We start from the raw sequence: 14,176 nt of genomic DNA on the forward strand, positions 1-14,176 counted from the left end.
GCGCCACCTTAAGGGCCGTACCACCCGGCGGGGGAGGCCGCGGCCGCGGCCAGGGGCCCCGCCGCCGCACGGCAGAGCGGCGGCCCGCCCTCACCCCGCCGCCGAGACAAAAAAAAAACAAACCCAAAAAGTAGAAGAAAAGCGGCGTTTCAACGGCGGCGGCTCCGGCGCGGCGGGTAGGTGGATACGCGCCCGCCGCCCCCCTCCGGGCGGCGGTTGGTACCTGGCCGTTAAGGAGGCGCCCCCGCCCCGCCCGCCGCCGTCCAACCCGGCGCGAGCTCTGGGAGCGGGTAACCAGATATTCAAAACAATACGTCAGCCCACAATGCCCCGAGCCGCCGCCAGCATTACCTCATCCCACAAGGCCCCGCGCCGGCGCTGAGAAGCTTCTAGGGGCGGGGTGGCTATGGAGACCGGTTGATATGCAACAGGCCGGGCCAGCGGCCCGCCTCCCCCGGGAGATGCGGCGGCAGCCAATGGGGAGCCCGCGGGGTGACATCATGGGCTATTTTTAGCGGGTTCCCGGTCGCTGATAAGTGAAGGCTCCACGCCGGGACAGGGCTCAGAGCGCGCGGGGCGGGCAGCAGCGCAGCGCAGAGCCGGGCTCGGCACAGCACGGCACGGCCGGCGGCGGCGGCTCCGCCGAGGGGAGCGAGGGAGAGAGAGAGCGAGCGAGCGGCGAGGGAGCTCCCGCGGCCGGGGAAGTACTTGTGGCAACTTGTGGCGGCGGCGCGTCCCGTCCCGTCCCGTGCGGCGGCGGCGGCGGCGGAGGAGGGCGGCGAGGCGCCCCGCGGCACTGCCCCGGCCCTGCGCGGCGCGGCGGCGGGAGGCAGCAGGCAGGAGGCAGCAGCCCGCCCGCGCCCCGGCGAGACGCGGCGGCGAGCCGGGCTGCGCGCGCGGCCGGGCCGCGGAGCCCGAGGCAGCCGCGCTAACGCCGACTTCCTCTGAGCGGGGCGCGAGCGGCGGCCGAGCGGCTTCTCTGCGCTGACCGCGACTCGGGTACAACTCCGCGGACTGTGTTCTATGACTGCAAAGATGGAACCTACTTTCTACGAGGATGCCCTAAACGCTACCTTCGTGCCGCCGGAGAGCGGCGGCTATGGATATAATAACCCCAAAGTGCTGAAGCAGAGCATGACTCTGAACCTGTCCGACCCTTCCAGCAACCTCAAGCCTCACCTGCGGAACAAGAACGCAGATATCCTCACCTCCCCCGATGTCGGGCTCCTCAAACTGGCGTCGCCCGAGCTGGAAAGGCTCATCATCCAGTCCAGCAACGGGTTAATCACCACCACTCCGACCCCGACGCAGTTCCTCTGCCCCAAAAACGTTACTGACGAGCAAGAGGGGTTCGCTGAAGGCTTTGTGAGAGCTCTAGCCGAACTGCACAACCAGAACACCTTGCCCAGCGTTACCTCTGCTGCTCAACCTGTTAACAGTGGCATGGCACCTGTGTCTTCTATGGCTGGCAATAGTAGTTTCAATACTAATTTGCACAGTGAGCCTCCGGTGTACGCCAATCTCAGCAACTTCAACCCCAACGCGCTCAACTCTGCGCCTAACTACAATGCAAACAGCATGGGCTACGCACCTCAACATCACATAAACCCCCAGATGCCAGTGCAGCATCCCAGGCTTCAGGCTTTAAAAGAAGAACCTCAGACTGTACCTGAAATGCCAGGGGAAACACCTCCCCTATCCCCTATTGACATGGAGTCACAGGAGAGAATCAAAGCTGAGAGAAAACGCATGAGAAACAGAATTGCAGCATCCAAATGCCGGAAAAGGAAGTTGGAAAGGATTGCCAGGTTGGAAGAAAAAGTGAAAACTTTGAAAGCCCAGAACTCAGAGCTGGCATCCACTGCCAACATGCTCAGAGAACAGGTTGCACAGCTAAAGCAGAAGGTCATGAACCATGTCAACAGCGGGTGCCAGCTAATGCTAACACAACAGTTGCAAACTTTTTGAAGAGACTGACTTGAATAAGAACTATGATACCGTGGTAGAACTAAACAGAAAACCAAAAGTGGCAGATACATAAAGCTAATGGTAAAAGCTGAAAGGTTGAGTCCTGCCTGTGCTCTGCAAAGCGCATGTGTGGAAAGACTGGCAAGCCTTCAGCTTGAGTTAGTAGTGAAGCAGTCAGCACCACTCCAAGAAGTGCTGTTCCTGCTCAGATGAGATGTCAGATCTTCGTTTAACATTGACCAAGACCTGCATGGACCTAACATTCGATGATCATTCAGTATTAAAGGTTAAACTGCAATAGAAACTGTAGATTGCTTTCTGTAGTATTCCTTAAGAAAAAAAAAAAGTGGGAGGGAGGTTTGTGGGAGGCTGATCAACAACAACAAAAACAAACTATTCTGCCTGCCTTCAAGTAAATTGTGTATGTACATATCTTTTTTTATTTTATTTTATGAAAGTTGATTAATGTCAATAAACTACTTCATGACTTTGTAAGTTATTTTTATGTTGTTTATTTGGGCWCTGCCCAGTATTGTTTGTAAATAAGAGGCTTTTTTCTTCCTTTTTTTTAGCACTCTGAGTTTACTGTTTGTAATAAAGTATAATTTTTTTAATGTTTCTGTTTCTGGAAAAAGTCTAGAAGGTTCTATTATATTTAAGAAAATAAAATAATTAAAATGCATTTCCCCCTCACACTTTTTTTGCTAGTACCTGAGTCAGGAAAATACCCTTTATTCTAAACTCAAAAGGGTAGGGATTATGTTAAACTTATYCTATAACTACAGGCATGTCCTGGAGAATGTGTGAGGAATAGAGGGAGAAACAACATCCTGATCCTTAAAGGAATAYAACTTTTTCAATCTTCACTATGTTGTAGTTCAGCGTCTTAACTTGATTAGACTGCTTGCCATAATCTAGTGGGCCAGTTTAAATCAGCTCTCTAAAGTTAAGCAGGTTGGAGAAGGGTCAACTACCACTGCATGAAATTGCCCCATGCTGTAGCAGTCTGAACTGTAACTGGCTGCTTTTTATTAAACTAATGCCCTTAACAACATATGTAAGGCAAGAGGGTTGGGAGGTTGGATTTTTATTTTTTTTTAAAAGAACATGCTGTAGCTTTTAAAAATTTGAAGTATTCAATTTTATTCCTGCCTGTTTCTTCCTAGGTAAGAGCTGATCCTTGTCTGTTAATATTTAAGACAATGCTGTTGTCACAGTAAAATAATTCCATAACCCCTTCCCTATCCCGAATTCCTTTCCCTTTCAGATGTTCCTCCAGGCTCTAAAGTTTTTACCAATAGAAAAACTGGGTCTAAGTTTACCTAAGTTTACTTAGGCTAAGTTACCTAATGGCAAATGAAAAGAGTTACGATAACAGCTTTTCTGTCACTTCTCATAAAAGGAAAAAAAAAAAAAAACACTTATTTAATCTTTTTTAATGCAATGACAACATCTACCTTAGAAGCATACTAAACTTTTCAGTGGGAAAAAATTGTTTCCAAAATTTTCAACACACTGCACCCAATTCATTTAATATGCCTATATTTGAAGGAAGACCAGATGTTTTCCTGCTTGATATTTAGAGGCAAACAGCTAAGAGGAGAAAGATACCATCAAAAGAGAGGCAGAAAATACTAATAATACATTATTATTAATGAAGTAACCATATTAACTTTTTAGAGTAGGCAGCCTTAAAAATTTCTTTTTTCCTTTAATTAAAATATGGATAAACATAAATTTAATTGAAGTGACAGTCTTGCTTGAGGTCACTTCATAAGATGACTGTGTAGCTGTATATATTTACATTTACTGTTATCAAAATGATACCCTAAAACTTCCAACTAATGTGGGTCAAGAGATCAGTTCCTTAAGGGAAGCATCGAAGTGCATTTCCTCTGACAGAACTTTTTGYCCATAGCACATGGATTTTATCACGAGGGGCTGTTTTAATGTTTAAAACATAATAATATGGTAATATCCTTCCACATAATAATGCGAGTATCAGGATAGGCACTGTTTAGATGCTGTCTGCTGCTGTCAGAGGCATATGATGGTAATAACACTAACCAAACAAAGGGTTACTAGGAGGATACTGTAGTTTGCCAAGAGAACATTTTGCTGATGTCAGCAACCCGGAAGGTAAGTTGATTTTGACCATATGTAGGAATAGACAGCARAGGGATAATACACAGCACTGCTGGGTGTGGTTTTACAGGGATTTAGCAAGCGCCAACTAGCAAAATAAGCAGGGCAAGGAGATTAATTACCTGCAAAGGTGCAAGTTTAACTCTCAGCAGTGCTGGGTTATGGAACAGATGTTACTAGCAAGCATTTTGCTTAATCACCTAATTACGTAAAAAAATAAATACATTATATAAAATACTATGTTAATTAAATACAGCTGAGTGACAGTCTGCTMCACCCTATGCTAATATGCATATACACACATTTAGTACTGCAGTTACRTTTTCTCTCTCAACTATGAGATTCTGTAGCACAGGCAAAAAAGTTACTGAGCGACAGCRCTGCTAGATAAGGCATCGTGTGATGGGTTTGTTCCTGTGACACGAGGCACTTGTTGCCATCTGGTTCAAGACATACTGGTGACCATATCGGAAAATCTACCATCAACCAAGACAGCAGTTAGTGCCAGCTACGCAGTTTCACTAGRGTGAAATAGCGCCAGACCTTCTGCGTATCCCATATCCCGCTTGGAGATCAAGCCTCAGACAGCACAAGAAAAGCAAGTTTTTACTACCTCCACCTACTACCTCCACCTGTTTTGTAAACAGCTTGGTGGGCTATGAGCCTGTTACTATCTGGTTCGCTTTGGCGCAGATTAAAATTCAGCACGCTTAGTGTATTACTAGATCACTGAGTGATCAATAAGCATGTCRGTAATGAAAGACACGCATGCATTTATATGTGGTGAAATGCAAAGATTTAACACTTACTTAACTGTAGAGATTAAAATTGCCTAATGCATGATGTGCCTTACTTCTATAAGGAATAGTCAGTTCTCTTTGAGATTTAGAGAGAAACTTGCGTTTTGTTGCCCCAGCTGTACTCACAAGGGAATATTTTGCAAATAACAGTATTGTGAACATGTATTTTGTTTGGCTGTGAGTGTTGTCAACGGATTCAGGAAGTGAAGTCAGAAAAAGGCAGGGTTTCCAACAGGGCAGGCTACACAGAAATGCCTAGGCAAAGAGCCTTTAATCAGAACAACATGTTCRGGTTTCAGAAATATTAATTAGAATTTGGGTCTGTAGTAAAAACAAACCCCTCACACTTTTACCCCCTGAATTCAAGTGAGCTACAATGGGGGTTTGACCATGATTACTCACTGAAAAGATTTAATCTAAACAACTTGTCGTTACAGAGAGGACAGCAACAATCTAACTTATTCTACAGTGGGGAATAAAGTTACAAACTAGCCATTTTCACTCTTGGAACACAGTAACAGTTACTAAGAGGCCTCCATCCTTGAATTACCTAAGTCCGCTTAAGCCTAGAAAACATTGACCTCAAAACATGGCACTGTTAAACACTGCTGTAAGGGYAGCACACACCTGCTTAACGCTGAGGTCTATTGATGAAGAAATGCCTTCGCTATCTTTCCATTTTATAGGAAACTGTCATGAAATACAAACAATATCCCTCTCAACCTATGCGAAAAGTAGCCTGACAGTTTTGTTCCATGCAGAAGCCTAGGGAATCCATTATAATAATTACTTTCCAAAAAAGTATACAGGCTTTCCAGTATAGTTCRTCTCTGCATACGTATTAACGAATTTATCCCCACAACGCTGCAGGAAGCGAGGAATCTAACTTACACAGAGYGTTGCTGTAGCTCCATATAGCACACACGTACACTGCACGGTGCAGCGTGGAGCCTGAACCAGTGGCAAAACTGGAAGTTCGACAGCTGCATCAGCACAGTCTCTGCCCGAGTGAATAAACCTCACCRAGACTCCGGGTTCGTTAGCTTGGGCAGCACTGCTCTACAGCAACGGGCTGCTGGGGACCAGCTCAGGCTGGTACAAGCGTGCACATCTACGCAGTGCGCCGTGGAGTAAGACACACCACTTCCAGAAGAAGCATGAGACAACACTTGGCGGGGGGGGGGAAGAGACTTGTCTTTAATTCCAAGACTAGTGTGTTCTCTGTTCTCCAGCTTTTCCTCCCTATTCATATTCCCAAGACTTAGGCATAACAGCATAGATTTACCCACACCAAGAAACTAAAAACAGTCTAGTCAAAATTTGCTATACAGAAAAAAAAAAAGAAAAAAATTACAACACGAGCAAACACAAAATATTACATAATAGGTAGATGGACAGCAAGGAAATAATAGTTAAAATAATAATATACCCAAACTCATTATGAAACAGACCATACCTTAGTAACATCTAGCATTAGCTCTGGGGGACAGGGAGAAGGAAAGTGGTATTAACCTTCCAAATAAAAGAAAAAAAAAATTTTCAAAATGTAGGTAGATTGTTTTCTGAGAAGGGGATTATTGCAGAGGAAAAGTGCTTGTTCTTTAGAGCTATATGCGCTGCCAGTGTCTGCACCCAAGGACTGAGGACAATCCTAATTCTACATGTATACATTATTGTTGACATGAACATCGTAATATAGTCTCTGAACAGAACTGCTCCTTCTTACAGGAAACTGGTAGAAAGTAATCATATAATTTACCGTGAAAGCCTCAAACAACTTAAACAATTTTAGAGAGCTTTTGTGCAGCAGGGCCCTCTTTTCCCATTTTGCCTATTATTCTTCTCAGTACATTTTGCTAAGGAACAATGGAACTACAAAAGTCAAATCGGATATTCATCATGGGCGCTTCTGTCCTTAAATATTCTGAAATACTAGAAACAGTTACATGTGGTAAAGCATGGATTTTTAAAGTGTTAATTAAATACTGAAAACTGCTCATTTTCTTAGTTATAAGGTAACAACAGATATTAGGGTAAAAACCAAAAATTTCAGAAAAATGAATAAAGTGAGTAACCTATTTTTGAAATCATAGGTAAGACAGAACTTGATAGGTCAGGACCCGATCTGATTAATCCAAACCTGTAAAGATACCTATAAACTAACTTTGTAAACAGAATCAGAGGAAGAACAAATACTTGTTTTCCTTAAACTTGAGGATTATTTTGTGTTTTGAGTTTGTACTCTCCAGGCAATTTTTAGGCAACAAAAGGACCAGCAACTTGCTAGAAACACCTCCAAACTGTGAACTGTGGTCCTTGTTCTCTTCTAAATTTGAGCCAATTGCCTGTCAAACCCATCAGCGTAACACCAAAGATGTAAGAAACAGGACAGAGACAATTCCAGCAGATGGAGCTAAAAAGCAAACAGTCATGGACCGAATGGCACCGATGCCCGCACAGGAGCTTTCGGTCAGATAGTGCGCTAGTCAGAAAAGTTTTGCCTTCAGATGAAGCCAGTCATCATGCAAATGGTGCAAAAAAGATTAATTTTAACAGCTTCACTGGATTCTTAAAATAATTACTGCAATGAGTAGGAAGATCCTGTATCATTTTATCATGGACTAACCAGAGCTATTTGAGGGGACACTAACAGAGGATTGAAAGCCCAAAGGGTCCATCGCTATTTTTTGAAATTTTCTCATCCGGGACGCTGAATTAGCRGGGATGGCTGCAGCTGTCGTGCCTCTTATGTCTCAGATAAGAGGTCATGAAAACATGCATCATGCAGGTATAAACAAACAAATGCTGCTATTGAAAATCACAAAGCGATTCACAGAGCAGGCATATTGAAAAAGGATGACTTAAGTTTTGAATCCCCATTTAATGATTACTGGTAGTTTTAAAAGCATGGCCTAGCATTACCAAAATTGGAGCCTATTTGTTTCAAGCAATGAGATTTTCAAAGTTGGTGACCTCTGTGTGACCACAAATCAAAGTATCCTGGCATGCATAAAAAGGTCATATCCATTTCTGTCTAAAAGCAGTTTCAGAACATTTAACAGTGGTCAAAATCCTAAGCTTCTGCACCCACCTTGCAAATTCTGGTTGTTTTATCTTGAGAAGTCAAGCGCAGAATGTTCCTTTTTAAGTGATGCCGTAACACTTTCAAGACACTTGCCTGGATTTATTTATTTTAACTTGTCACCTAATCAAGGTATCCAGGCTAGGAGGCACCACCAGTTCTCTTAACAGTTAACAGAAAAGCACAGGCATCTTCAGAGAGTGATTCAGGTGAACTAAATTGCTAAGAGGAAGTGTCTATAGCTAACCTGACTGCTCTTTTAACTTCAGTGCCTTCAGTYAGATAGACTGAAACCAGGCTACAGTGATTACCTGATTAGAAACAGGTGACACTTCCTTTCACTTAAAAAGAGTTCTGCAAACATCCACCAGGTGCTAGCGATAGAGAAGTTCCTGTATGCAAAGTTTTCCTCTACTGCATCACATACACAAAGTACGCTATTGTTTAATTACACAAACATTAAAGAATCCCCAAACATTAACTGTTCAAAACTCTTTGTAAGAAGTCATTAAAGGCAAGGCATATAATGAACCCTCCACTGGTGTCTGGGTCCTGATGAAGATATGACCCCTATTGYGCTAGAAAAATCAACAAGAGCTCGACCCAAAAGCCTGAAGGGGAGAAAGGGCACAAATTCTCAAGGCAAAACGCGTCTCCAGTTTTCTTGTTTGGTTTTGCTTGCCCATTCTTTCCGCTTCCTGACTGAACCAGATGAAATATTTCTAAATATGTATTCTACATATTTAACAAAGTGCTTTTATATGCAAAATTACATAAAACTATATAAAGCTATACAGTAAGCATAGCTGACTACCAAACTGACAGTACAAGAGTTTACAGTTAGACTGCAGCAAGGTTAGGAACCAACGCTAGCTTTTGAAAAGTTACCAACAATCTTTCCTTCTTTAACTGAAAGAAACCAGGCAGAATTTAGTGGTCTTTGTCCAGATTCTTTCTTGAAGCAGAAATTTCTAACCAGCACCTTTGTAATGGAGCACCGGAGGAAGCAGCACATCTTTATCTGACTTCCTACGACATCAGCCRGTACGGCTGCGACCTGTGAAAAAGCAGGCTGGTCTTCTCTATGCAGATGCGTCTGGGCTTTTAACACATTCGCTTGGTTAGAGACTTTTGAATGTTCTTTCCCACTTCTGCTCTGCCCAAACCACCTAAGCTTAGTATGGTCAGGGAAGTGCCCCTGACTGAGCTTCACCGTTACTGACAACTTTCACTTCTGTGCAATTTTGCAAAAGTAACAATAAGGTTCACAGATGTGATTCTTCTTTAAATTACTTCTTGACAGTTACCAAAAAGTAGTACGATTCCTAAAGATGCTGGAAATAAACACTAGTTCTGGAAAGCAGACCACTGAAAAATACTGGAAAGAAAACATGCTTAAAAATCATTTTCTACTTATGTGGGGAAAYGGATGGCAGAATTTCCAGAGTAGAAATAAAGCAAATAAGCAAGGGCAAAATATTTTCTCTGAAAAGACTTTATTCTTCATCAGGAGTCTGAATAGATCCAAAACTCACTTTTATCTTCACGAAAAAGTTACACTGGTATAGCTCTTTAAAACTGATTATTTTAAACTGGTATAAAAATATGTGTGTTCTTATTTCACTGATTTTGATTCAACTTGGGGCCTTGCTGCATGACCTTGAGTAGCTTTAGCTGTGGTGTTTTAAGAATCTACCAATAAAGCAGCTTAAGTTTATATGCCAGATTGTGGACTGCAGTAGCTGAACAGTTGGCCACCACTGCTTCAACTACTGCAGCTGCCAGGCCAGCACTGACATTTAGAGCAGCCTCCAAGTTTTAGGAAGCTCAGCTTTGACGAGTGTAAGCATTTTCTTTTTTTTTGTTTACATCAGTGCCAACCTAAGCAGCCACTCTTTCCCCTCCTCCTTTGCCTCTTCTTTTCCACTCCCTCATTTGTGCTGGTACAACTTTTTGGAATATTGCAGGACACTGATAGTTTAGAAATAACCCAGCCAAAAAGCAAAAAACCTTCATTTAATCTGCATCGCTTTCCCTTATTTGGTAAACTACACAGCTCCACAAACAGTCGAAACGATGGGGGGCAGAAGAAGGGGTGGAACTTAAGTGCAGGCAGAAGCAGGAGGGTTGTGGCATCTTCTGAAACAAATGCTCACTAGCAATCTTCCAATTACCAGAGATCAAGTGAGAACTCTTAAACCCATTCTTCCCAATTGCAACTACACTGCACAAATGACCAGGCAGATTTTACACCAGTTTTACTAGCATAATTTGAATTCACACTTTTGGTTAAACAAGCTCAACTTCCCATATGGGCAAACCCTGTAAAAAGTGGCTTGATTTTCACAGTGAACATTTTTCATGCACCTATTAACTTGAATGAGAAGTGTGAGTCCTTCGCATACCTGCTAATGAAACTGTTTTTGTTAGATGAGCAACTTTATGCATATATATATAAAATGATTTAAGAGGGCAGTGAGGTTACTGTTCAAAGTCTTATAAATGGAATTCCCTGCACATGCTCCTTATGTTGGCTTCCATATCTGTTTTGAATTTACTTGCAAAATATACCAGCACATCCAAAATCAATTTCAAGCTATTTCCTTGGCCCCCTCTATTCACTGTCATCATTCCTATGTGCAGAATTGCTTCTGTGTTTTTACTGGACAGGAAATGCCAGGCTGGCAATATCAGAAAGGCTTGCTTCTTAACTTAATGTTAACTACTGTAGCTTCCGTGGTTATGTGCATGTGGGTTGACTGTAGCATTTGGTTAATGAAATGCTCCTACAGTTAGTATCTATAACATTTATTTGCTACTAACAAAGCCAGTTATACTTTCGATCAAATGCTAAAGGTGACAATGACAAGGTGGGGTGACAAAAGAAACAAATACTGAGATCAAGGAAGGAAAAAACTTATGAAGCTACTCCTTTTCTGTTAGACACAACTGAATTGCCAAAGCTGTTGCRAATCAGGAACACCAGCACCTTGGTTTAAGAACAGAATTTTCTGATTTTCTGCAGCCTTTTTTATGGTATTCTCTCCTGAAATTTACTTCTRTATGTTTCGACAGGTCCACAGTCTGATCGAAGGAGAAAAAGCTGATGTTATCCCCTTTGGGAATACAATGTGCAGCAAAGCCATACAAGTGCAGACCCATCAATCTGTGAAAAGCACAGTACCGACAATCTCATCCCTTCCCTTCCTCTTGAGGGAGGGTCTAGTAGCTATGGTGGGAGTAAWGATCTAAAAGCATGAAAAAAAAAAAAAGCTCCTTGTTTTGTACAACAGTATAGAAGCAGGAATAATCAAGACCTAAAAATTAACATACAAAAATAAATCCAGACTCCTCAGTGTTTCTAGAGTTCAGCTGACATCACATCAGACAATATCAGAAGAGTGATGAATTTGAGTTCAAATTCCAGCTATAGGTTTACATGAGAAGCTGCTTCACGGTCCCCCACAAAATTTCCCACAACTGCTGGTGATGGGGAACACTGAAAGAAGGCTCTATGGTGCAGAAGAGAAATACTGAACTGAATTCTCTTCTATCCAAACAGGCCAGGTCTTGGTTTAAAATAAACAAACAAAAAATAAACAATAAACAACAACAACAAAAATCCAAACCAGAGAACTGTATCTTGGCCTAAATCCTCCTTCTGGTTTGGATCTTCATGAAGATCTATACTCCGATTTAAATCACTCTATGAGTTTATAAAATGTCTAATAGTTCAAAATGAGAACTTTAATAAGTATAGGTTAAAAACAAACTGAAGCTCTCCATGTAGCCAATAAAAATGTTCACTTTTGACTACAATCAGAAATGGTTATTTATAACGATGAAGCTCCCAAAATATATCAAAGGCTGTTTAAATTCATCAGAAGAATCAGAACAGAACCAGAGCTCTCAAATACCAAGAAACTTTAATAACTTACTATTTCTTTTATTGTCATCTATCAGTATTTGCATAATCTGAAACCCCTCGCCTATGAACAGTGCTATATTAAACTATATTTTGATCTAAAACTAAAGTAGCATAAAAGGATCCACAGCATTACAAAAGACTATGATTCTTTAAGTTTATTTGCTAATGTATGCTTGTCATGTCCAAGATCACAACCCTCATCCTCATCTTGAATTTAGATATTAATTGACACTTCATGCTCTGAGCTTCCTTTGTTAAATCTGAGACCTTACTTTAAGCCAGCTGTTAGACAATGTGTAACTCAACATGTGCAGGTTTTTCCCACTAGGAAAACTAGGATTCTTTAATGGGAGATTTAACATCTGTTGTGGGATGATTCCTTTTAAATTATGTACAAAAAAACTTCAGCAACTTCAAAGTTGTTTCACCCATGTAAYGTGAAAATGATTGTGTGCCATAAAGCTGTATATCTTACTTTTATGTCTCTTCCATGTTACGGTTTAATTTACAAAGTTATCGTGTTGCCTTTTCTAGCGTTCCATTTTTACTGAGCTGTACAGTTTTGTTGAAGCTGATAATTAATAAGTGAATATTAATATATTTGACCTCTCAACCTCATGGTATGAGTCTGTTTTTCAAGGTAATAACATACTACTGGCACTGAAGTTCTGGTCCAGYAAACTTAACTGAGCACAGTAGTAGTCCCACTGCCTTTCACAGACTATTCCGATAGCATTTAAGGTGCATGTAAATCGCCGTCCCCGCGGTGCCTTGCTCTTTTGCCTCACTTTTTACCAAGACAGAATATATCTCTAGAAGTAAGACAGAGAACAAACTGTGATCCATGTTCTATGTAAGTTGATACACTTAACTTCGAATTTGACCTCTTCCAGTTGCTTATTATGTTGCTTGACAGTTGTTGCCACCTTTCTCAACGGCTGCAGATGAGGATTGGTGACCACGTCTCTACTGCCAAATCCATGAGCCGGCACACTGGTGGCAGTAGCCCRTGCCAGTGCACCGTGCTGTAGAAAGGCCGAGCTAGATACGCCTACCCGAGCCTACTGCTGGGTCTCCAGGCGCAGCAGTGGGCAGAGGGGTGGAAAAGGTAACAGGTTAACCAGCTCAACTGCACCCAGGAAAAATCATGTCGGAGCTCTTACTGTGCTCCTGTGGACTTTTTTTTTTTTTTTTGGTACCATATATTTTAAAATACTCGCACTGTATATAATAATATAATAATTTGCTATGAGAATTCACCCTGTATATCCAACCTATAAAGAAATTCTACATCCTGCTATTAGAAGCACTTGCTTCCTGGATATCCAATAGAATATTCTAAGCAGTATTTTTTATTCGAGTAAATTTTCTTCTGAATACTATACACTGAAGACTATTAGGGGKGTGTGTGTGTGTGCGTGTCTGCCTGCATGTATGTACGCATATGTATCTACAGAATCCTATTGGTACATTAATAAAATATAGAAAACCTTAGTATTTAAATATGTAGTTTTTCAGTACCATTTTGATCACAAGAAAATGGGCTATAGGCAAAAGCACTGTCATTCAAGATACAATGGCATGTAAAGGGTTAAAATCAGATGAACTATTTAGGAGTAACAGAATGTTTTTCTGTAAACTCCTTCTATGGCATGATCTAGGGGAAGGTCCAACTTAAGTGCTGGATGTTCATACAGGATTTCCTATGACTAATGCTGTCAGTATTCAAAACTTTTAATTTAAAATGTGGGTGTTAAATACAGATAGGAAATTTACCATTTAAGATTTCTTATTTGAAAATGAATGAAAATTATTTTGATTTCCAGATTCATCTGCTGTACACAGAATGATAGCATAAAATAAGGAAATCACTAAGTGGCATATGCTGGGATTGCCTGCCAAGCTTTTACACAAGTCTTTTATATCTGGATAGGATTCACAGGAAGCTTGTACAGGAAGCCCTTTTCCTTCCTTATTTTTGAAAAATCTTTGCTGGATGGAAATTATGCCAGTGAGTAAGAGAAGGGAAGGGGGAACAAACTACCAGTCTGGTGCTTTTGGTGTCAATCCATACAAAACTGAAAGTCATGCCTAGATAACATTGGTGCAGTTTAAAGAGCACAAAAGACATTTCATCGTTTTTGATAGAAAAGATTCAAAAAAAGAAAAAAAAAAATGCAATGGGGTACCATACCAAAACAGTACCAAAGTGCAAATCTGAGATCTAATCTAGTAAAATTAAGCTAAATTTGC

At 41.6% G+C, this 14,176-nt stretch overlaps 2 protein-coding genes across 31 annotated transcripts in view; one reads left to right on the top strand and one right to left on the bottom strand.

Moving 5' to 3' along the window:
• The window catches only part of FGGY (FGGY carbohydrate kinase domain containing), a 343,412-nt gene that overhangs the window by 315,557 nt on the left and 13,679 nt on the right, over nucleotides 1–14,176 (bottom strand). For 28 of the 30 annotated variants that reach the window (XR_003254040.1, XR_003254039.1, XR_003254048.1 and 25 more), the window contains exon 1: nucleotides 352–787. The exons of 1 other annotated variant lie outside the window; for it this stretch is intronic. The gene's annotated coding sequence lies outside the window, so the exon portion shown is untranslated. One more of the 30 variants, XR_003254043.1, reaches the window with a different exon arrangement.
• JUN (Jun proto-oncogene, AP-1 transcription factor subunit) lies at nucleotides 879–2,650 on the top strand. Its single transcript, XM_026069040.1, has one exon. The coding sequence runs from the start codon at nucleotides 1,024–1,026 to the stop codon at nucleotides 1,966–1,968; it is 945 nt and encodes a 314-aa protein (XP_025924825.1). The 5' UTR covers nucleotides 879–1,023; the 3' UTR covers nucleotides 1,969–2,650.

Source organism: Apteryx rowi, unplaced genomic scaffold, assembly GCF_003343035.1.
Source record: "Apteryx rowi isolate R43461 unplaced genomic scaffold, aptRow1 scaffold_284, whole genome shotgun sequence".
NCBI classification, from domain to species: domain Eukaryota; kingdom Metazoa; phylum Chordata; class Aves; order Apterygiformes; family Apterygidae; genus Apteryx; species Apteryx rowi.